The sequence below is a fragment of the Zeugodacus cucurbitae genome, chromosome 2 (genome assembly GCF_028554725.1).
Source record: "Zeugodacus cucurbitae isolate PBARC_wt_2022May chromosome 2, idZeuCucr1.2, whole genome shotgun sequence".
NCBI classification, from domain to species: Eukaryota; Metazoa; Arthropoda; class Insecta; order Diptera; family Tephritidae; genus Zeugodacus; species Zeugodacus cucurbitae.
The window spans coordinates 6330452-6353234 of record NC_071667.1 but is presented as its reverse complement, the minus strand read 5'-3'; the positions used below and the strand labels follow the sequence as shown (position 1 = coordinate 6353234).

The 22783-nt window shown below is 32.4% G+C and overlaps 1 protein-coding gene across 3 annotated transcripts in view; it reads left to right on the top strand.

Annotated features, from left to right (window-relative positions):
- LOC105214055 (regulator of G-protein signaling loco) overlaps positions 1-22783 on the top strand; it is a 49213-nt gene that overhangs the window by 12410 nt on the left and 14020 nt on the right. Inside the window, exons 1-2 of one of the 3 annotated variants that reach the window (XM_054225571.1) lie at positions 8304-8811; positions 15718-17261. The exons of 1 other annotated variant lie outside the window; for it this stretch is intronic. In XM_054225571.1, coding sequence (XP_054081546.1) covers positions 15741-17261 — 1521 coding nt within the window. In that variant the 5' untranslated portion in view covers positions 8304-8811; positions 15718-15740. Of the gene's footprint in view, positions 1-8303; positions 8812-14246; positions 17262-22783 lie in introns of those variants that run through there. One more of the 3 variants, XM_029041534.2, reaches the window with a different exon arrangement.

Sequence of the window (22783 nt, the reverse complement as noted above, 5' to 3'; positions counted from 1 at the left end):
CAACGCGCAGTGTGTGTGTATGTGTATGCTTTCATAAAAGTTTTGTTATTGTTCTCGAATTGCTCAAATGACCTTTTGTCAATTTGTTGCTCCTTTCCCGACAAGTCGTCAGCGTTTCGACTGCTATTGCATGCCTCGTATACATGTGTATTTAGCTAATAATTGCATGTTGTTATTGTATTCGCTTTTGTGTTGCGCCTCATCTGATCGTGTGTAATACAAATGCTTGTGATTTACTTTTGTCACTGAAAAAAATCTAAGCGCTCAGTTACTAACGACACTTTGGCTTTGTGCGAACAGTCCCGGCATTCTACGCGGATTCCGTGATAAAAAGTGAAAAGTTTTATAAAAATCGAAGTAAATATAAATATAAAATACCGAAAACTCGTATTTAATATTTAAATATTGTCGCGCCGGTCAGCTGTCAAGTCCAGCTGTCTTGATTAGCGCATAATTTAATTTAATACATGTATTTATGTATGCACATTGTATGTGAAGAAAAAATAATCGTCGGGACCAATTTTATTTTTAAACGCTTCCTCAATGTGAATTTATTGCAATTGATTTGTAATTAAGAAATATTTATTGCCAATTAAACATAAGAAGTATTGTTGTCAAAAAATAAAACATGTCGTGCGACTTATAAAAATACGAAATATAATTATTTGAATACGATCACTTTGAGAAATTAATAATTATTAAAAAAATAAATAAAATAATATCGATTTTTATAGCAAAAAAGTGACAAATAATTAAATTTTGAGAAAAAAAAGAAAAAAACTAAAAATATAATATTATATAAAAAAGAAATATTTATTTATTGCCTGTCTGCTTACTTCATACATAAAAAAGTAATTACAAAATTATACGAAAATCATTGTCATTTTTAAAACATCGAAATCGAGTCTGATCAGCTGTGCGCACAAACGCAACTTTAAATTACTAATTGAATATTATAAAAACAAAAAAAATCACCGACTCTGCTCGGACACTTCCACATTGTGTTTCGGATGCTTTGTGTTTTTGTCGCCATCACTGATGAGTTTATCGACTTTTAATTTGTAAACAAAACGTTGCTATAAACCTCAGTGTTATAAGTGTTGTATATCACAGCCCGCCCACTAAGTTGGTATGAGTATGTGTGCGTGTTCTATCTCTGTCTGTAAATTCTGCAATATATATAAATAAGTGCAAATAAAAGTAATAAGCTTATGTGATTCCTGTGAAATGTTTCGAATGACACGTTCACTCTTTTGAATGGACAATGAACAGTATGCTGGAACTTGTCTGCGGTTTATATTCCGAGGAGAATGAGCCGGTAAGTGGAAATGAATGTGTGATTATAACTGATGAAATGTAAATAATTTAGAGATACAGTGGCTCAAACGCAAAATGGGACACCGCACTGTGCTACAGAAAGGGCCTCCAGTTTGAGTGAAAATTATACATTTCTTTAATAAAAAATAAGCAACATATTTTGAACTTATATTAACTTCTAATTTCTCGTAAACTTGGTAACCAGCGCCCAACTTCATGGCAACTAAGCCAAAAAAAACATACACACCTACGATTTGAATGTCAAATGCAAAATGGGACACTTTTATTTTTGTTTATATTTGGATACATTTTTTTTTTAAATTAATATTTAGTAGCATAACCTTTTGCGGTTAAAACGGCTTGGAGACGTCTTGGCATAGATTCCACTAATTTTTTGCAAAAATCTGGTTGGATTTTTAGCCACTCTGCCATTATTGCAGTTTTAAAGTCATTGATTGAGCTAAATCGGTTTTTGTATACACGCCTAGCCAATTCTTCCCATACATGCTCAATGACATTTAAGTCTGGTGATTGTGGAGGTGGTTGCAATAATTTGGGACAGTTATGGATTAACCACATCTTCGCAACTTGGGAAGTATGCTTAGGATCGTTGTCCTGGTAAAAGGCAAAATTGCTCTCGATACCCAATTTAGCTACACTTTGCTTAACATTTGCCTTTAGTATTTCAAGATAGGAAAACCTATTCATATTTCCCTCGACAAACGTTAAGTTTCCCACTCCTGCACTGGACATACAGCCCCAAATCATCACAGAACCACCACCGTGCTTTACTGTGGCACGTGTATTTTTACGTTCAAATTCAGTGTTCGGTTTTCTCCATACTTAGCTCCTGCCATCAGAACCATGTAAGATAAATTTACTTTCATCAGTAAATAAAACCTGTAACACCAAATATTTAGACACATTTATCACATTAGTTAACTTTAAATTGTCCTACCGTATTCCAAAAACTATCTGCTTTTGATAAGTATTCTTTAGCAAATTTTAGCCGCTTTGCTTTGTTTCTAATGCTGATAAATGGCTTTTTCCTCATAATTCTACCGTGAAAATCATTGAAACGTAAAACATTACGGATTGTTTCTGCGCACACTGTTTTTTCAAGCTGTTTTTCAGCAAAAAGGATTCAGTTTCACTTCCTTCAATATTCGGCGCTCATCATGGGAATTAAGTTTCTTTCCTTGACCTTTCCTACTTTTGTTGGCCAAACGAAACTCCTTGATATATCGCGTCACAATATTCTGCACTGTGGATCTGGGTTTTCTATTTTTTTTTGGAAATTTCTCGAATTGATAGTCCTTCAGACTGAAGTTTCACAATTTCTTGCCGCTCTTCGAAATTTGTTTGCTTTCCGCGCGGAGCCATTTCACAAAACACTTAAACATAACACACGATGATTATACAATGAGTATTTATTGAAATTAAAACGCAGAACTTATTTCAGTTCCAAGAAATAACGATGTCCCATTTTGCATTTGACATTCAAATCGTATGTGTGTATGTTTTTTTTGGCTTAGTTCCCATGAAGTTGGGTAAGGGTTACCAAGTTTACGAGGAATTACTAGCTAATATATGTTCGAAATATGTTGCTTACTTTTTATTGAAAAAACTTTCTGTTTTTACTCAAATTGGAGGCCTGTTTTGTAACATAGAGCGGTGTCCCATTTTGCGTTGAGCCACTGTACATATGTACATCTTTATTAAATGTACACGTAGAAGCTTTAAAAAGTTGGCGTAAAATTTAGTAACTGCTTGAATGTTCCACTAAATATTGGATGCTATTTAGATTTAAGAAATTGTCTAGTATTTGCCCATCGGAATTCACACGGTCAAACTAAATATTTTAACAGACGCAACCCTGATTTCGAACATGAAGAACTCAGTGCCTAAGGGTAATTTTTAACCGAAAATATAGGTAAATCTCTCAGATATTTTAATGTAATTCATTCTCTAAGAATTTTTTTCTTATGACAGTTTGTCTCTGTACCAAAAATGGTTAACATCGGGTCATAACTTCCTCCAGATCCCATATATTTAATTATAAGTAATTTAAAATTAAGTGAGCGTATAGTCTTCGATATATTGTATCTTGGTGGTGAAAACGAGTGAAATCGGTTCAGGAATTACCTCAGTCCCCTTATACAATTTATGATGATTTTCGTTATTCCATTGAACTTTATGCCAAATACATTTATGTGTCGAATTGTGTTATCTTTGTAAAATTAAGTCAATAAATTGCGAGAGTATAAAATGTTCGGTTGCACTCGAACTTAGCCTTTCCTTACTTGTTTGGAATAAAATACCTCCACAGATTTGTGGTAGATTCTAAGCGCTTTGTCGATTCTTAAATTTAACTGAGGGGGTAAATTTTTGGCATCACAAGCGACTGCCTTAATAGTCTACTGTATTTCCTTTGGTGGGGAACAGCCATTGAACCTAAACTAACCTAACCTAAGGTTTCAAGAGTAATGTGTTCCACCATTTAACATCTTCTGCATTTGACTTGAACGTAGCAATAATTTATATATATGTATATATATTACATCCAATGGATGAAGGGAATTTCGATATATATGTACATATGTAAAATTTCGTATTCGAACCGATTTAAGTCAAAAATATCTGTACGCTTTTTATTATGGTATAAATTCTTTGTCTAAAAGTTATCGATATACACGAGTATTGATAACCTTTAAAGCAACCTTGTCATATTTAATAAAATTTCGCTCTTTGACCAGTAAAAAAATTAAATTCAATAATAAATTTTGGTATTCTGCAGTTTGAAAGCTAACAAAAAATGTATATTAACCGTTAAAAAATTGTCAGCGTTGAAAGAAACATGCATTAAGATACATCTGATTTTGCATTGATAGCAATCTAAAAATAGTAAACCACTAGCTGACATACAAATTAACACAGTTTTTTTAACGGTTAAAAATAACTTGACCGGAACGCATAACCTTAGCACCACACATACATATTCAGTGGACGGAAATATTTCTGTTTGTCGTTATATTACGTACATACGTTTGTGATACAAGTGCGGAATAAAGCATTTTATTCGAATTTATTATGCACATTATTAAAGTCAAATTGTGGCTAGTGGAGTCAATTATTATTACGAACTTTGCATTTGTGCTGTTTTCCCATGAAAAATACCACCACTGAACCTTTAACAAAAAACAAAAACTACTGACTGCTTCATAAATTTCCGATGAGAAAATTAAGGGTAAAAGTGCGCATAGCATGGCCGAATTGTAACGTATTTTCGCAGCATTAGTGCTTATGCACGTCATATGTGCACAACTACATGCATACCTAAATATACAGATGTACATACATATATGCACTTATATTACACAACGAAAATGAACTTCTATTTTCGAAAATACTAAATACAATTACCATACTAATGGAGTTTTGTATATAATTACAGTACATAAGGCATGCATGTGAAGGCATTTCCTCGATGGTGGTTAGATCCTGTTGCTACTGCACTTGCTTGCATCAGATGTTTGGTTGTAGTATGCTTGTTAATGTACGTGCACTTCCACCTGTCAGGGTCTGTTGGCATGCGCTACGGTCATTGCACACACAATCTGTCGTAATATTAGGGTGTTTTGTGTGTGTTTCAAAGCGCGCGCGCGAGCACAGGTTGCAACCTGTTATCCTGAACAGATGCATGGCAATGCAGCTGGTTTGGCTGTTAAAATGTTCTTTTAATTTACCGCTAAAAAAGAAATTGGCGCGAAATATTTGGTTTGGAATTGCAGCTAACAGCTGTCATATTTTAAGCATAAACTAAGATTCATTACACTGTGATAGTTTTTTTCCAAAAAAAAAAAAGACAAGACCAAATTCGACGGTTTCCCCCTATTTCGGGTCCTACGAATCGAACTGCATCATTAGTTTTTTGAGTTACAATCATGGTTTCATACAAAATTTTTTTTGAAGTTTTTCATCAAAGTGGCCCATTGTAAGAGAAAGGCACTTTTTTCTTCGGTCTCTAACTTTTTTAATGTTGACTTTTTTGGTAAACTTTCTTTGGCAAAGCTTCTCAGAATAAGTCCGTCTTTAAGTTCTTAGATGACTGTAAACTCCAAAATCAATGTTTTTTTGTGTCCTTATAGCCAATATGTAAAAAAAACTGAAATTTAATCCATTTTTTTAATGTTTTTGCCCTCAGGTTTCGTCAATATTTTAATTTACCCTTTGATACTTATACATTAAGTGACACCCCATCACATTATAAACCATTGCTTAGGAATGCACCGGTATGAAGATTGGAAAAAATATGTATATGACATGGTAGACGCTTTTGAAGAAATAGGTGTGAATATGTCCTTAAAAATTTATTTCTTTCACCATCACAAGGACCATTTTGAGCAGCAAGTTCCGACTGAATCCGATGAGCATGGAGAAAGATTTCATCAAGTCGCCGCCCCCTTGAGCATTGGTACAGCGGAAAAAAGCTTGACTCGTTGCTTGCTGATTTGTGTTGGACATTGATAGATGTCTTATTAAATTTAATTTAAATATTGTGTACAAATTTATGATACTTATTGATAACAGTTATAAGATACAAAAAGAATAAAATAGCATACAAACATAGTTAGTGTAGCTTTTTTAAAAAATACAAATTTTGTTAAGTTTTTTTTTATAATGGTTAGTTTTCTCAGAACGTTGTCTTTGCTTAAGTTTCTTACTATTACAAGATGTCACTTAATGTATAAGTATCAAAGGGTAAATTAAAATATTGACGAAACCTGAGGGCAAAAACATTAAAAAAATGGATTAAATTTCAGTTTTTTCGACATATTGGCTATAAGGACACAAAAAACATTGATTTTGGGGTTTACAGTCCTCTAAGAACTTAAAGACAGACTTATTCTGAGAAGCTTTGCCAAAGAAAGTTTACCAAAAAAGTCAACATTAAAAAAGTTAGAGACCGAAGAAAAAAGTGCCTTTCTCTTACAATGGGCCACTTTGATGAAAAACTTCAAAAAAAAATTTTGTATGAAACCATGATTGTAACTCAAAAAAGTAAAGTAAAAGTCGATTTATAGGACCCGAAATAGGGGGAAACCGTCGAATTTGGTCTTGTCTTTTTTTTTGACTATCACAGTGTTATTTAATAGATATACAGTGGAACTTCCATAACTCGAGCTTTTGAATTGACAATAGTGTTTAGAAATCAAATTTCATACAAATTTCCTTCCATAATTCGAACTCTTGAAATGACAGTAGAAGTAAAATTTCACACAAAATTCATTCCATAAATCGAACTTTTCGACCAGGGGATAATACAAAATTTAAAATTTTACAATCGAGGCATATTTTAAAAGAGTATCTCTATATCGTATGAAACTAACAAAAAATATGATATTATACTTATGGATTTCATAAATAATCTAACAAAGGCATGGGACATAGACGTCAATATCTAATAATAGCAAACTGCAACAAACAAAATTACAGAATACATGTATTAACGTATGTACATAATTAGAAAAGATAAATAGAACAGTGCATAAATCTATATTTTATTTTTTTTTTTTTTGAAAATTTATATGTTTTAATAAAAATTATATAACTCGAAGTCTCTCTAACTCGAAGTTTTTTTGTGGATTATGGTGATTCGAGTTAGAGACGTTCCACTGCAGTTTTATTTCAATTCATTGTTTAATTGATATCATCTAGTTATTAATTTTAAAAAAATTTGTTACTCAATTTGTTACAAAGTGAAATGTCAGTGCAGTTATTATCGCTTAGTGACGTCAGAAATCAAATGAATTTTATAAAACTTGCAAATTTGTTCTTATCAAACATTTTTTTATTTAATTAATGTGCTCACTATCTTATCTTTATTTGCTATTTACACAAAAATGTCTTGTATACAAATAATATTCAAGCTACCAATTGTTGGGCTCATGCGTGAATGTCATAATTTTAGATTATTTCGCGTATATTTTATTTTCGAGAGATATCGACCATTTTTTATTTTAATTCTTATTCAAGAGATTTCCTGTTATAAAAAGTGATTTACTTAGCAACAAAGCTGCCATTCAACTTCAGCCTACAAAAAACACAGCATAATTTCATTTTTTACTTCCAAAGTAATAAGTTTTCTCAATATTCTAATGTTATGTTCTTCTTTTAGCTTCAACTTTCAAAAATATAGCAGAGGAGACCCGTTAATTTGCTAATTTTGTATATATAATGCATTTAATTATTTATTCCATATCCGTCACAATTTTTACAAAAAAGCAATAGTACTTAAAAAATTATGCGGTTGACGGTTATTTAAGTTATTAACTTTTTTTTTTATTTTAGTTTTCCTTTTTTAATTTATTTTATTTTTTTTTTCTTTCCTATTTTTTTTTAATATTTCATTACTTTTGCAAAGAAAAGTCCGTATCAGTGAATAAAGGTATGTGATGAGTAATCACAATGAGCGACCACTTCATATGAAATATTCCGCACTGTGTTCATTCAATGATAAAATTCCACACTTTCGTTCGTTATTTTATATATATTTTTTTTAATAAAATATCGATGAAAAAATTAAATTATGCCTTTATTTTAAAATTAATTTAATTATTTGTAATAACTGTTTGCAGTTATTCGATAATTAATTCAGAACTAATTTGTTGTTTTTGTTATTGTTTTTATTATAAAAAATACGCCTCACTTAAGTCACAGTGCACCAATACAAGCGTGAAACAACAAGCTGCTAGCATTGTTAATGCATTGCAGGCTTAAAAAAGGTGGCTCAGACACGATCATATGTAAATATATGTACTCACTCACATACATATATACATATAAGCACAACCAATCAATATATACATACATATTTTTTATTGAAACTTTACTATATTTTTTATATATATTTTGTAATTATATATTTTTGTTGTTGTTAATTTTTTTTTGTGTTGTTGCATAGGTGTTGTCATTTGTTTGGTAGAATTGACTTTTCCATCTTGTTGTTGTCTCCGTTTTTATTGTTAGTCATTTAACGTCCGCTTGCTAGTGGTTGGTGGTTGTTAAGCGTTGACTCGCGCTGCTGGTTGTTAACAATCGACAAATTCGTGTAAGCCGCAACACCGAATCAGTCTTTGAACGTGGCCCAAACGTGGTAGTACTTACATAGCGGCGTTCAGCGATAGTACATGCGTAACGACAACGCGGAAGAAAGCGCGAATCGCACACAACAAAAGTTAACAACGCTTAATTATTTAAATATTCCAAACGGAATGCATGCGCGCTAATGTAAAATTGCGTGCAATGAAAAGTGAATTTTTAATTTGTGTTTAATTTAAAAATTACTATGTGAAGTGCGGTTGAAATTGTGAAAAAAAAATTAAATTACTTTTTATGCAGTATTTTTTAAATGAAAAGATATAAATTTCATAAAAATAAATAATAATAAGCACAAGAAAATTTAAATACCAAACACAAAAAAAAAATGAATGTGTAAGTTTGATTTAATTAATAAGCAATAAATCGTTTTATCCGTTGATTGTGTTAAAATTCACACTTAAATCCAGTTGCGGTACATAAAAACCATAGTTTTTCATAAACAATGCAACTGATGTGCAATAAATATTGAGGTTTTTGAAAAAAAATGTGATAATATAATAATAATATAATTGAAAAGTAATAAATCAAATAGTTATTTAAAGTATTTTAATTGTATAGATTTATATAAAAAAAACAATAAATGAAATATTCGCAAGTTTTTTTTGCATTAATAAACAGACAACGAGAAAAAAATTTCTTTCCACTTCTCAAAGTCTTAAACCATTTTTCTGTAAATGAACTTATACAATTAAAAGGTGATATAAAACTATTCACAATTAATAATACTAAATATTATATAAATAATTACAAAAAATAACAACCACAAACCCAGAAAATTTTGTTAAATAAATAATTCATTTTGAAAATAACAAAAATAGCATAAACAAAGCAATTGTATACAAAATCGTTTAATGAAAAATCGCATTCCAAATGTTGCGTATACCGTGACGTTACCACATTAATTGCTCAACGGAAAAACTATGTATCACGGGATCGTACACACATAATTCGCCGTTAGTAATTTAATAAAAATCACAAAATTTTTCAATGAATTCCTTATGCTTTATTCTACGAATGAAAATAGTTGAATGAATAACGATTTCTGCTTAATGCCAGAATTTACTGTTGCTAGAACACTGAAGCCTTGCGTGTTGCCACATTGCAACACCGCCAACCCCATACCGGTGATCTTGTGATAATTAGCGCCGATTAGTATATTAGCGGTCATAAACAATGAGTGCGCGCTATAATCGTGGGCTAATATTTATTTATTTTGGTTACGCGCTTGGGTAACAGCACGCCGCATAGACATTCCAAAAATACCAAACACGAGTGCGGAATAACCAAATATCTACTCACAAGGCAGGTGTAAAATATTTGCCAAAAATAAAATTTACGAAAAGTAAATAACGATACAGACAAATGAATTTGTTTAAATTTACGCGAGATTTTAAAATCCATTGGGGAAAAAGAAAAAATGAAAGGAAAATTAAAAAAGTATATAAAAAAGTAAAAAGTGACATACATGAGTGCTAAAAAGCATAATAAACTTAGATTTTCTTTAAATACTTCTTATAAACCATCTTACGTTCCGACGTTAAGCGGCCTCTATCAAAACAAAACTCTTCCCGATTTGCCTGCAATAAACATTACATACACTCAACAGCTAGTAAAAAGTAAAAATTGTTTAAAAAATAAACTACAAATATACTACTACTACATAAATAGTGTTAACACAGACATACATACATAAAAATGCAAAAAAAGCAAAACTTTGAGTTGCAATAAATTCGCGTACGCTCCAACGTATAATTGTTATGGCTACGCCACGCACCACGCAACGCGTCTGGAGGAAATTCCACGAATTCCATTGGAATTTAAACATTTTTTGTTGAAATTTCTTTAGTTACAGTATTTCACTTCGAATGTTTTTTTTGTGGTTCTTGAAATATTTTTGTTATATTTTCTTACACACCAACTACACCAGTAGGAGGAAGCATTTTCAATGTGCAATTAAATGAAAATATGCCCACCAATTGCCCAAAAGAGTTAGACAACAACTTATAGGCGTTTGAGGGTCATTTGAGGATTTCATTTGCGAAAAATTCTACATCAACATTGCAATTAGACATACTTAAGTGTAGTGTGGGTGTGGGAGCTCAATATAAATATGTTGTATACAAACATACATAAATTGCACACTCAATCAACCCTGCGTGTTTGTAGCTCAGTAGCTCTATTGCGATCCTCATCATGAATGTGCACTTTATTTTCAGCTCACTTATTAATCGCAAATTTTATGAAAATTGTATGGAAATTTTCATTTTCTTTTGCGGAAATGTTTTCAAATTTTTTTAAGTAGTAAAAAGCAAGTACTATTTGATGAGCAATAAGAAGAGGACTTTTTTCGGGTAGTAGTTCATCTAAATATTTTTTATATATAATTTGGTTTCATTAACACTTTAATAACATTGAAAAAAATATCTCGATTTGAAAAAGTTATAAGTGAAGATTTGATGTATTTTTGATTGTGAACATTTTTCTAAAACCAACAGAGCATGACTTAAAATTTCCAAATTTGTCAACGAATCTCAATTTACTCCAAGATTGCACAAACTTTGTGTGAGAAAAGGTATACAGTTAAAAAAAATGTATTCCTGCAAATTTTATGATTTAAACATTTTGCATTCAATACAATAAAGGAAATTCCTTCATAGATTCATATATGTTATCTATATATAATCCATTGTTAAATGTTTGTATGTACCTCATTCCACAATTACTCTTTGATATTGTAGAAAATTTCTATATTTTCAATGAATTTATTGCAAGCAATAGCTAAATTCATTCATGTATATGCATGTTCATATTTGTATACATATGAACTTAAATAAATATGTGCTTCATAGTTTTCTCGTAGTTTTAAGCTACACAAATTCTTCAAAGCTTTATACAAACTTTAATAATTTATGTTTCTATTATTTTATACATACAAATATTCGTCTGAATATATTGGAAATTTGTTGGAATTCATATTCATAAATAATTCTTATGAATTAAATTTACACAAAAAGTTGATACAATGTATTAGTAATAATAAGCAAAAATAAAGAAAACAAATTCATGTTATTCAAACAGTTTTCATACACATATACAGTGGAACTTCCAAAACTCGAAGTGCTCCATAACTCAAACTCTTGAATTGGCAATAGAAATCCAATTTCATACAAATTTCCTTCCTTAAATCGAACTTTTCGACCAGGGCAAAATACCAAATATAAAATTTTACTATCGAGACAGAATTTTAAAAGAGCCCCTCTATATCTAAGGGAGGCGAACATAAAATATGATATTACACTAATCATAAATCATGTACAGACGTCGAGATCCAAACAATTGCGAACTGCAACAAGCAAAATTACAGAATACAGGCCTTAAGGGGTTATATACAGTTAGAATTTTCAAAAAATCAATTTTTATTTCATTATCTTAATGTACATATATTTAAGAATACACACAGAAAATTTCATATCGTTCCGGTGAATATTTTCAAAGTTACAAGCAAATGAAAAATTTGAAAAGGCATTTCAGAGTGCTTTTAAGTACAAGGTCCAAACTTTAAACGCGTTTTTCTCAAAATGGTGTTTTCAAAGTCGGTGACCAACATTACTCGAAAACGGCTAGACCGATTAGTCTCAAATTTTAACACGACCTTCTTAAATATATTTTTTAATAATTAATCGTAGATTTTTTCTCTCCGATAAATATTTTTTTTTTTATAAACAATTTAAGGCCGAAATTTCGGTGAAAAATCGATTTTTTTTTTAGAAACCTCCATTTTGTCAAAAAATTATATTTTGCTTATTCCTTCGATTAATTACTAGATTTAACATTATTTTAACGAAATCTGTTTGGTTTTTTTAATTTCGGATGATCCAGTTCCGAGATATAGTGGTCACCGCAAAACGTCTTTTTTGATAGGAGCTCCTGGAGATCAGCTGTAGCTCTTTTTCAAATAAATATTTTTACTAAAACTAAGTCTTAAAATACAGTTAAAAGATACCATAATATGTGAATAAATTTTTGGATCAATAAATTAAAAAGTTTTCTCAGAAAAAATTCTGGAAAATTCACTTTTTTTCGGCCGTCTAACTGTATATAACCCCTTAACGAATGAACATAAAACTTTATGTGAAGTAAATAAATAAAACTGGGTATAACTGGTTCTATATTTCACAGCTTTTGGAAAAAAATGTTTGTTTTAATGAAAATTCGAGTTAGAGAAGTTCCACTGTATATGTACATATGTATGTATATTCGACTTTTCTGTTACATTTCATGAATGAAATAATATTTTATTGTCTATTTCAATTTGTTGACATTTCACATAAATTTGATTGATAAGCACCAATTGAACTGTATTCACCAGGTTAGCAAATTGGCTGGAAAAGCATTGTTACAATTTGTCATAAAAATAGCAACAATTTTATCGCGGTTAACGCGACTATAATTGAGCTAACCATATTTTAATTTCTGATTTATTTAATTATTTTCACTTTATTGAAATTTATGTGAATTTCGGTTTTTTAGCAAATAATAAATTTATAATCTAAAGGTCGTTGGTTGCCGCATAAACGTAAAGAAATTCCCGGTATTATACTGATACATTTTCGGAGAACTGCTTGGCAAAGCAAATGAGGCAATACCAGCAATAACAATTTAACTACTTAACGATTATACATGCATGCATGTGTATTTGTGTATCTATGTATGGGTATGGAAACTAACAATTCAGCAATTATAGACTGACTGCTGCTATTTGCAGTTGTTTGTCAGTAAATGTCACATACATATTGACAAGTGTTGTAGTCAGAAAATTAGTCACATTTATTGACACACCATTTTTTCGTCATACCTCACTTTGTTTTGCCTCCCGCGTCAGCGTTGTGATAGCGCTCGCGCTTAATTTGCCACTTTCATAATTAGAAAATTTGAATTTTTAATTTATTCAAGTTACAGTAAGCTTGCACTGGTCGCTTCTTCCTTTATTTTTGTTGTAACATTTTATAGTTAAACACTTATTAACCTCACACTTAACAATTATTCGTGACGTAAATTGCATTGGCTTTTAGTATTTCAAAACTTCAAACCTGTTTCATGACATACTATTAAGAAAACCCAATTTACCAGACCGACCAGTGAGGCTCAGGCGCGACTTAGTTTACCCCGGCGTGTCAGCGATTCGTCATTCATTTTTAGTGTGTTGCCATATGCCACCAACGAGCATTCAAATGTGTGTATGTATGTCACTGGCACTGCATTGTGTCGTCTAACACCTACTGCCACCTGCGTGCGGGGCCTAACATCTGAATGCCAAGCAAACAACACTTTCTGCTTTGTGCAATGCATATTCTAGGCCTTTAGGCAAAATTTCACTGTCATGATAAACAAGTAATTGAAAAAATATTTTCCTTAAATCACTTGCAGTCAATGAAAAATGAGCAATGCGCATTTAATTGTTTCATTTATTATTTGTTATTTGTTGATTTAGATAAGCTTTGCTATGAATGAACTTGACGAAAAATGAGTGTACTACTTATGGTTGTATATCATAATAAAAGCTTTTGCTTTATACCTGTGTGCTATTTTTAAAAAGCGAGTAATATTCTTGTGATTTAGAGACTTTTAGAAAAAATATGTACAATTTGATGATCTTCACTTTCTACAATGACCTTGAAACTTGGTGCTCCGGAGCGTTTTGGCGAAATCTACTATTTCCACACGACGTTAATTTTGCAAAGAAATTTAGGTGATTTGGAATTAGTTTACCGTCGATATGTTTCATATTAAAATTTTTTACCAAAACATATTGTGTTGATCCATCAGCTAAATTTGTCTGAACTTGCCACTTGTATTTGATCAATCTGTGCTGCTCAGCTGTCATTCTCAGAATACCGCGGTGGTTTTTAGTTCAAAAATTGTGTTTCATTTCTACATTTTCATTCATAGAATTGCAATAAAAATACAAATATTCATACGTACATATTGAAAATGTGTTTTAACGATAATTTTCGACTTTTAATTTTCGTTTTGGAATAATAATTGAATTATTCATAATTTTTCGAAAATGTAAATATTAGCAGCTGTTCGACTACATTCCAGCTGCTGATGAACATTGTTGTTGTTTCATTATTAAAGGCGACTTTTTAAGAGTGTTCTCACTTAAGTTTAAAATGTTCTCGATTTTATTAAAAATTGTTTTATTTCCCTATTATTCTTGTGCGTTTTTATACCTCTATTTTAATTTATAATACCCCTTTTCCAAACTGATACATTGCTTATTATGAAATTATATATCAGACCAAATGTCGAAAGAAATGGTTCCCATATTCTCAACCATATATTTATATTCAATATATTTTTGATCAAACGATCGTCTATAATCATCCCATTCGTTAGATCCCTGATTTATGTATTCATGAATGAAATTCATTTGAAATCAGTATGACTAATTTTGAGTTGACAAATAAATGCGTTCAATGCCTGATCGGTTGAGATCGTGCCTTAAAGCACGTTAACTCTCCTTGCACAATGCAGTAACTGTGTGAAATGAACTCAAAACTGCATTATAGGCAAATCACGTATCCGACCGGGGTGTATATCATACACTTACGCAAATCTGGACACGCTTGAAGTCTGAATACAAAGATACTGAGAAACATTTTTGCTTTTGCTGCTGGGGACTTCTACTTTTAGACTCATATGCTTTTGTTATTCTTCTGATTTTCAACGTAATTGCAAACAAATTAATTTCTTGCTTATCGTTCTGTTTTTCTTTTACAATTATCGCTAACATGATCACGATCGCACGCCACAAGGCTGGCACTTATTGAAATTTATTGCAAATACTCGCGCACAATTACGGCGCCAATCTCCACCTGATTTCGGAGAAAGGTGTAAAGCAAATTCTTGGTGAGGAACGATCAAATCGATAGATCTGTTGAGCTTTCGCATTCATGAGATACCTAGGCAAGCGGGGGTAGATATTAGGGGGCAGGGCACTGCCAAAAGAATTTACTTAAATTGCTGAGCAGCGGCAAACAATTCAGTTCAATGCTGGCGAGCAGTGCGTGCGTAACATAGCAAACGTTTGCAGAGCGGAAAACTGATATATAAAAATATTAATTTAAAAACTAGAACAATAACAGCGTATGAGTGGATTTATTGCAAATTGAACATTATTTTATTGTTTTATTGTGAAATCATCAAAATTAACTTAATTCTTAATTCTAAAAACAGCCAAGAAAAACACAACATAAACTATGTATGAGACAAATCAGATTAAAGTTAAAAGTGAGACATGTGAAAACGGCAAATTGTGCAAAGATTTAGAGTTGGTTTCGAAACACGAATCTAAAGATACAAAAAACCAAAACAAAAACCACGCATTAATAAACATTACAACAGCAAAAAGCGCAGAAAGATATCATAAAAATTATATAAACTCTAAAGAAACATTAATACAACATTTAGAAAATAACAATAACAAATCACAACACAAAAACAACGTGCAACAAAACGAAAATCAGCACGAGATATTCCACAAATCCACACAATCAAATCAAACAAAATCCAGCAACATTGCCAATATGGTGGAACGCTTTGTTGAAACACTCAGCCATATTAACGATTCTGGTGCCTTTGACGCCAGCTTCGAGATCAAACACATACCGGAGACACCACAGCGCTTGCTGCGGCATCGCTGTGTCACCGAAGTGGATCGCGAGAGCCTTGCACGTTTCGTACGCAACTTTGAGGCGCGCCAACAGCACCAGCAGCAGCAGGCGCAACAACAAGATCAACAAGAATTTACACAAACACAGAATACGTGTCGCCGCAACAGCAGTAGCGCGCGCACAACACCAAAGAGTTCCCCCTACCTGTGTCGCAAAGCAAAAGCGCTCTATCAGAATGTCTTCAACGGCAGCAATACGAGTCAGCAAAGTAGTCGCAGTAATTCACCGTGGTTGCGCGGCGCTAGCACGCCAGACACACAATCCACACACTCGGATTTGGGTTCGGCCGATAGTCAAACGCAATTGGATGAACTGGCCGCAGAGCTGATGCCAGCGCCGAAGGTGCAACAGTCTAAATGCTGCGGACATTTTCAGCGCTCCCAATCCGAACGCTCCAGCTATCGTTCAGCGGTTAAAGTATTACAGTTTTTGTCCGGCAAAAAGAAATGCAGATCAAATAAAACAAAAGCGAACGTGACTAAAACTGCTGCGCCAACTTCACCTCTACCGTTACGCGCAGCCACGCTCGGTTGTCAACCATTACCACAATCCGATGTGGAAGACAACATTGAAGATGACTACTACTTTGAAGGCGTGCATGTGGAAGATTATGAAGACGTTGCGGCACTTGCTGATTTAGAGGCGGCACAACAAGAACAGGATGAGCATGATGACGGCATTTCTTCGGCCAGCTCGAATATCACACAATCCAGCGGTCGCAGTCAGAATTACACGCCAGACTCCTCATTTGAGTTGCACTCGCCGTTAGTGCCCACCTTCAAGGTCACACCGCCGCAGCACACCAAAGGTAGCCGAAATCCCGCCTATGAGTTTGCGCGCTTCCTTCGTGGCTCCTTTCACGCCAAACGCGCCTCCATTACGAAGTTGCGTCGCTCCATCAGCGATCCAGATACATTTGAACAAATTGATTTTACCCATCCACCAGAGTGTCAACGTCGTCGCAAAAACAGCAACAACCGTTGCATAAAAGGTGTGAAGTCAGCGGAAATAGCAACTGAGTTGACGTCGTCAGCGCAGCCCATACGCGTGAGTCACATCTAAATACACATCTACTTCTACTCCTACAATACCACTCACCTGCATGCATCCCTAGTCCCGTTACGCGTTACACACTGGCTGTGCAGCGCTTAATATGGTTAAAGTTTTAAGGTTTTACGACTTAGTTGTGGTCTAAAATAGGTTGAGTGCGTGCACCAGAAACCACAACTGTAACCACAACGCCGTATTTCCTATTATCCGCACCGTATTCACACCCACATATTATATATACATACCTATATACATATACATATATATTAATTTATTGGCGCATATCGCTTTACACTACAATAAGTTTAAATTAAATTTGTTTGTTGTAATTTGGTAAAATTCAAATGGTCACATGAAGTGAGAAATTTCCGAAATAACGGTATGAGCATGTATTAGTGTGACAACTATTTTATGCTTTATTTTTTATATGCGACGCGCCACTCCATATAGAGGCATTCATCCATAAGTACTTAAATAGTCACAAACATAATCATGAATGCTTTGCTGCGTGATTTTTGTTGATTAATTCTGCTCACATCCAAAACAGTACATTCAGCGGAAAATATTTTGTTATTTTAATTTTTTCTAATAATTACTCTAGTAATTAAATTAAATTTAAGTACATGAATTTGTAAGCAAATTGTAAATGTGTTAGTTTTACGAAATTTATCAATTTCAACACAAATTTAAGCAATTCATTGATCAATATACAAATAAACAATTATCAAATTTATGAATACAACAACAGCTGTTCTTCATTCATGGTATTATTTGAGTTTTTTGAAATTTTTGGAAATTTTTTCAAATCATCTCAATATTGTTTGTATCCGCTTCCTCTAAACCATTTCGAGAAAAGACTTACTACAATTGAGAGATGCATTACACATCGATAACTTATTGGCAGCATTTTCCTTGTTTTACTTGAGTCGCTTACTAGAGCTCTACAAAATTTATACTAGCACTCTCGACTCTAGAGAATTTACACATTAGCTCGATATATTGCGATTAAAATTATCGATATCGTTCTATCGTTTGTTAATAGGAAATGCTTTACTGTTTTTTTTTCTTTGTATTTCAACCTCTTTAACTACTTAAGATTCTACAGCCGTATTCACTTTCCTACCACTTTCAATTCAAATAACGAGATATTTGATTTCCAAACACGGCGCGTCTTGAAAGCCAAACCGAGTTGTATTAACACAAATTTGGCTTTGGTGAATTTCTTACTTGGGGAGTTAGCGTGTTTTTATTGTATATTGCCCAAATAATTATTATGTAATCGCATATCACAGGAAATTAAAAAAAAAATAATAATAATAAAAATAAAATACATTCGTTCGTTTTTAGACACACAAACATTTATAATAAGCTAACTTACATTCATAACTTGCTTACAAATTTGATTTTACAATTTTTTAAAATATTTTTTTTTTTTTATTTAAAAGCGCACAATTCATTAAGATTGCCTTATTTGTAGTATTATTTTTAGAAAGATAATCGATTTTTATTAATACATGGTGATCAATTGAAATTAATTGCAACATAACAAAAATTGTTATGTAATATTTTTTGTTCTTAAACTACACAATAGTACCTACATATTTTGAACATTTCAAATATTCATCAGAATTTATACTTTATAATGCACGCATTGCACTTGAATTCCACTCAATTTATTTTATTGCCATTTCAATTGTAAACACAGCTCTGATAGCATCTCTGTCAAATCAATTAGTGCGAATTGCATTTATTGCGCTATTGTTTTATTACTATGTGCCTTTATGGCATTAGACAGTGCAAACTTTGCAATATGCTCACACATTTTTATTATTTTTAATTAACTTCTTCAATCGCCGTTCATTGAAAGCCCAACAAAATATCTGTTAATTGAAATTCATTTATTTTAAAATTTCCGGCATTGCACTATTGTTTTTATAACTGAAACATGTGTGGAAATAAAAAAATTTCATTTATTTTAAATGAAAACACAATTGAAATAATTTTAATAATAAAAAACAGCTGGTCACCTTAATCCACCCACAAACTCACATATATATATACACATGTAAGCCGCAGAATTATCTTTCGACTACGCGTTCATATATCACCAGCTGCAAGTAATCAACCGCATAAATACAGTCGGCAGCCGGCAAAAAGTGCAACGCTTTCAAATTGAAGCACCGTAAAAGAGATACATGCTCCCATACTTACATATATAAATATGTATACAAAAACATTCTCTCAATTATCAGCTGAACTTCCAATGTGATCCTCAATAAATAATAAAATGCTATAACATTACAAAGAGATATATTTGACGATAAAAAACAGACCACAAAAGAGATAAACAACTGCAAAGTTACTCCAAACCAACATAAGAGAAATGCTAAGAGAACTCTACAGCAATATATTTGTCCAAAAAGGGAGAGTATTCGCTCTTATTAATCAGAATAATGTGCTGAACACATAGAAGACGACAAGCGACGAGCGACATCTGTCAAATATTAAAATACACGCGTTCTTATGGGCACAGATTTTTTGACAACAGCACGACTTCACGACAAAAGGGTTGAAGTCTTCGCTGTCGCCAAATTAGAAATGTTTCTAATTTTGCCGACGACAATGGCCGCTGTAGAGCTGCCACTAATATGTGAAATGTAAAATTATTCAAAGTTTTAACAAGTATGACGTTATTTTGCCAGCAGAAGCGTAAAATAGCTTTGATATATCATTTATAATAACAATGGATTATTTAAAGCAAATAAATCGATATATTTTTACATTTTTTGCACAAAAAATTTCACTTTAATCTAAATATGTAAATTTTATTGAAGTTAAAGATTTTCGTACGGCAACAATGAAATTCCTATTCGATATGTCGCTGCCGTCTTCAAAATGTTCACGACGCTGGCTTCAAAGCGACATTTGTGATCAGCCGTCGCTACGTCGTGTCGTGTCGTCGTCTTTGTGTTCAGCACTTAAAGCTAAAGTTATGGTATAACATAATATGAATACCATACGCAATAAAGTAGATTGAAGGAAGAGGCATGTTTTACAAAATATTGTTCATAAATTTTTATTACTGATTTCATTTTTGAAAAGTTCTTACGACCGCTTGAAAGCTATTTTTAACAGTTTCAGCTACTCCATTCAATATATAGCAGTAATTAAAATCAATTAAGACATATTATTTTTAATTGGAATTTACGCTCTTTTCTTACTTATGAGATAACAATATTAACTCTCTTTCTACTATAAGAGATATTTTTCTCACGGATAAATGTAAACGTATGTATGTGTTATATCTCCAATTTAATGTAAAGCTCCAGCTCATTTGCGAGGGTGAACGAAATTGTTTCCAAAATGAGGTTCACTTGAGATTTGACTGACATACAGACCCTGACTCTAGTTGGTATATATAAACGAAATAAAACCAAATTTATCTATCTCCTGCAAAGAAAACAAATATTTTCAAGCGTAATTATTTTACTTTTAGTGACTATTTTTGTCAATTGAAACACTCATAAAATCTATAAGCTCTGACAATTCGCTTACATTAGCCACAAGTTCGGCATTTAAATTTCATTATAAAGCTCTGCTTGCTTTAATTGTAGTCGATCGCTAAACTGTGCTCTGGATTCTTTATGGAATTTATCTATTTTCCACCCCTTAAAGTCGCTCTTCGTTAATTTAGAAAAAATTTTTAAATTATTTATGCATTTTTCGTTATTTTTATATATTTTTTTACATTTTTATTTTTATTTTATGTACTTATTATACGCTGAAATTGTGCTCCCACACTCTCTTTCACTTAACGTATTCTTCTCACTATCGCCACGACTCTCTGGCTCAACCAGCTGCAATGGGAGTTTCTCATACCAAGTTAACTGAGTAACTGTCTCTGCTTGTTTAATAATTATTTTTCATATTTATTTTCTAAAACGTATTTTACTTGTGCTTCTGCCGAGACTCATTCATTCTGCATTTATTTGGCTTTACTTCTGTTTTGGTTTTTGTTTTTGGTTTTTTCTTTTGCATTTGTTTACTTTTCCGACTCACTTTTGGTGGCGTTTGGAGCGCAGCGCACAGCCGCAAATACATTGAGATTGACTTTACTTACTTTACTGGCTTATGCGTGGCGAGTTGATTTCTGAAGTCAGTCAGCCAGTCAGTTATCGCCCGGCAGTTGAGTTTCGTTCGTGTGGTATTCGCTCGCCAAGTCAGCTTTATTTTGGCCCGTCGACGTTGGTTGAAAGTGCGGCTCGCAGGGTACTACGTCAAGTGGAACCATTCCCCCTGTATACGAGTATATACAGATAATACATATTTACGCAGTACGTGTCGAGCAGTACTAGTGCGTTATACTACACTCATTTGACGATTTTTATATTAATTTTGCTTTATTATTAATTGCTGGCTCTTTTAATATTGTTTTAAATGTGTTTTTTCTTGCAATTTGTGTTTTGCTGTCGTTATTTGTCGTTGCTTGTCAACTTTAATATTTTATCGCCGTAAGAAAGAAAGCAAAACATAGTGTTTGTATTTGTTAAACAAAAACAAAACAAAGAATTCCAACAAATAGTGTTTGATTATAAAAAAATATATGTACATATATTGTAGTGAAAACCATAAACAATAAATCTGCTCTTCTGAGAATTCACTGGTACGTGCAAATGATTAAAAACTCGCAAAACATAATAAAGTGTGTGCTCTTGAATTTAAATAAACAAGAAAAGAATTTCTATTTTTCATTAAAAATTTTTTAGTGCTTCAAATTTCAAGTTTTAAATGAAAAATGTTGACAAAAAAGTAAATACATATGTACAATTAACACGAAATGCCACAGAAATCACACAAATTTATAAAAAAAGAAATTTTTTACAAATTTTCTGAAAAAGTACACATTTTTTTGCTTAAAGTATGGTTTATGACACGTTTGCGGTTTTTTGGCGTTTATAAACATATAGATGGTTTCTGAGTGTCAGTCATAAACATGAAACCGGGGAAAAAACGACAGAAAGTAAATACAACACTTATTTTAACAAGGGCAATTACTTGGCGGTCTACAATCTAACCTAAATTCAAATAAATTTCTAAGAAGGTTTAAATTCATGTCCAGTCCGGGAAATACTCTCTAAAAAAGGCAAACTCCTTCTCTATACTTAACTTTTATATATTAGGTCTACAACTTTACTTCCGCCGTTTTTTTTTTGTAAATTTAAGGCTTTATTGTATAAAAACGGTTACAAAAATGTTCTTCAAAATATTGGCAGCATGCGTATTCCGTGCCGACAGAACTCCTCATCTTTCGTGTCGATCCAAGTATCAATCCAATTTTTGACTTCTTCATAAGAACTGAAGTGCTCGTTAGCTAGACCGTGTGCCATCGATCGGAACAAGTGGTAGTCAGATGGAGCAACGTCTGGAGAATACCGCGGGTGGGGTAAGATCTCCCATTTCAGCGTCTCCAAATATTTTTTGACCATCTTTGCGACGTGAGGCCGATCATTGTCATGCTG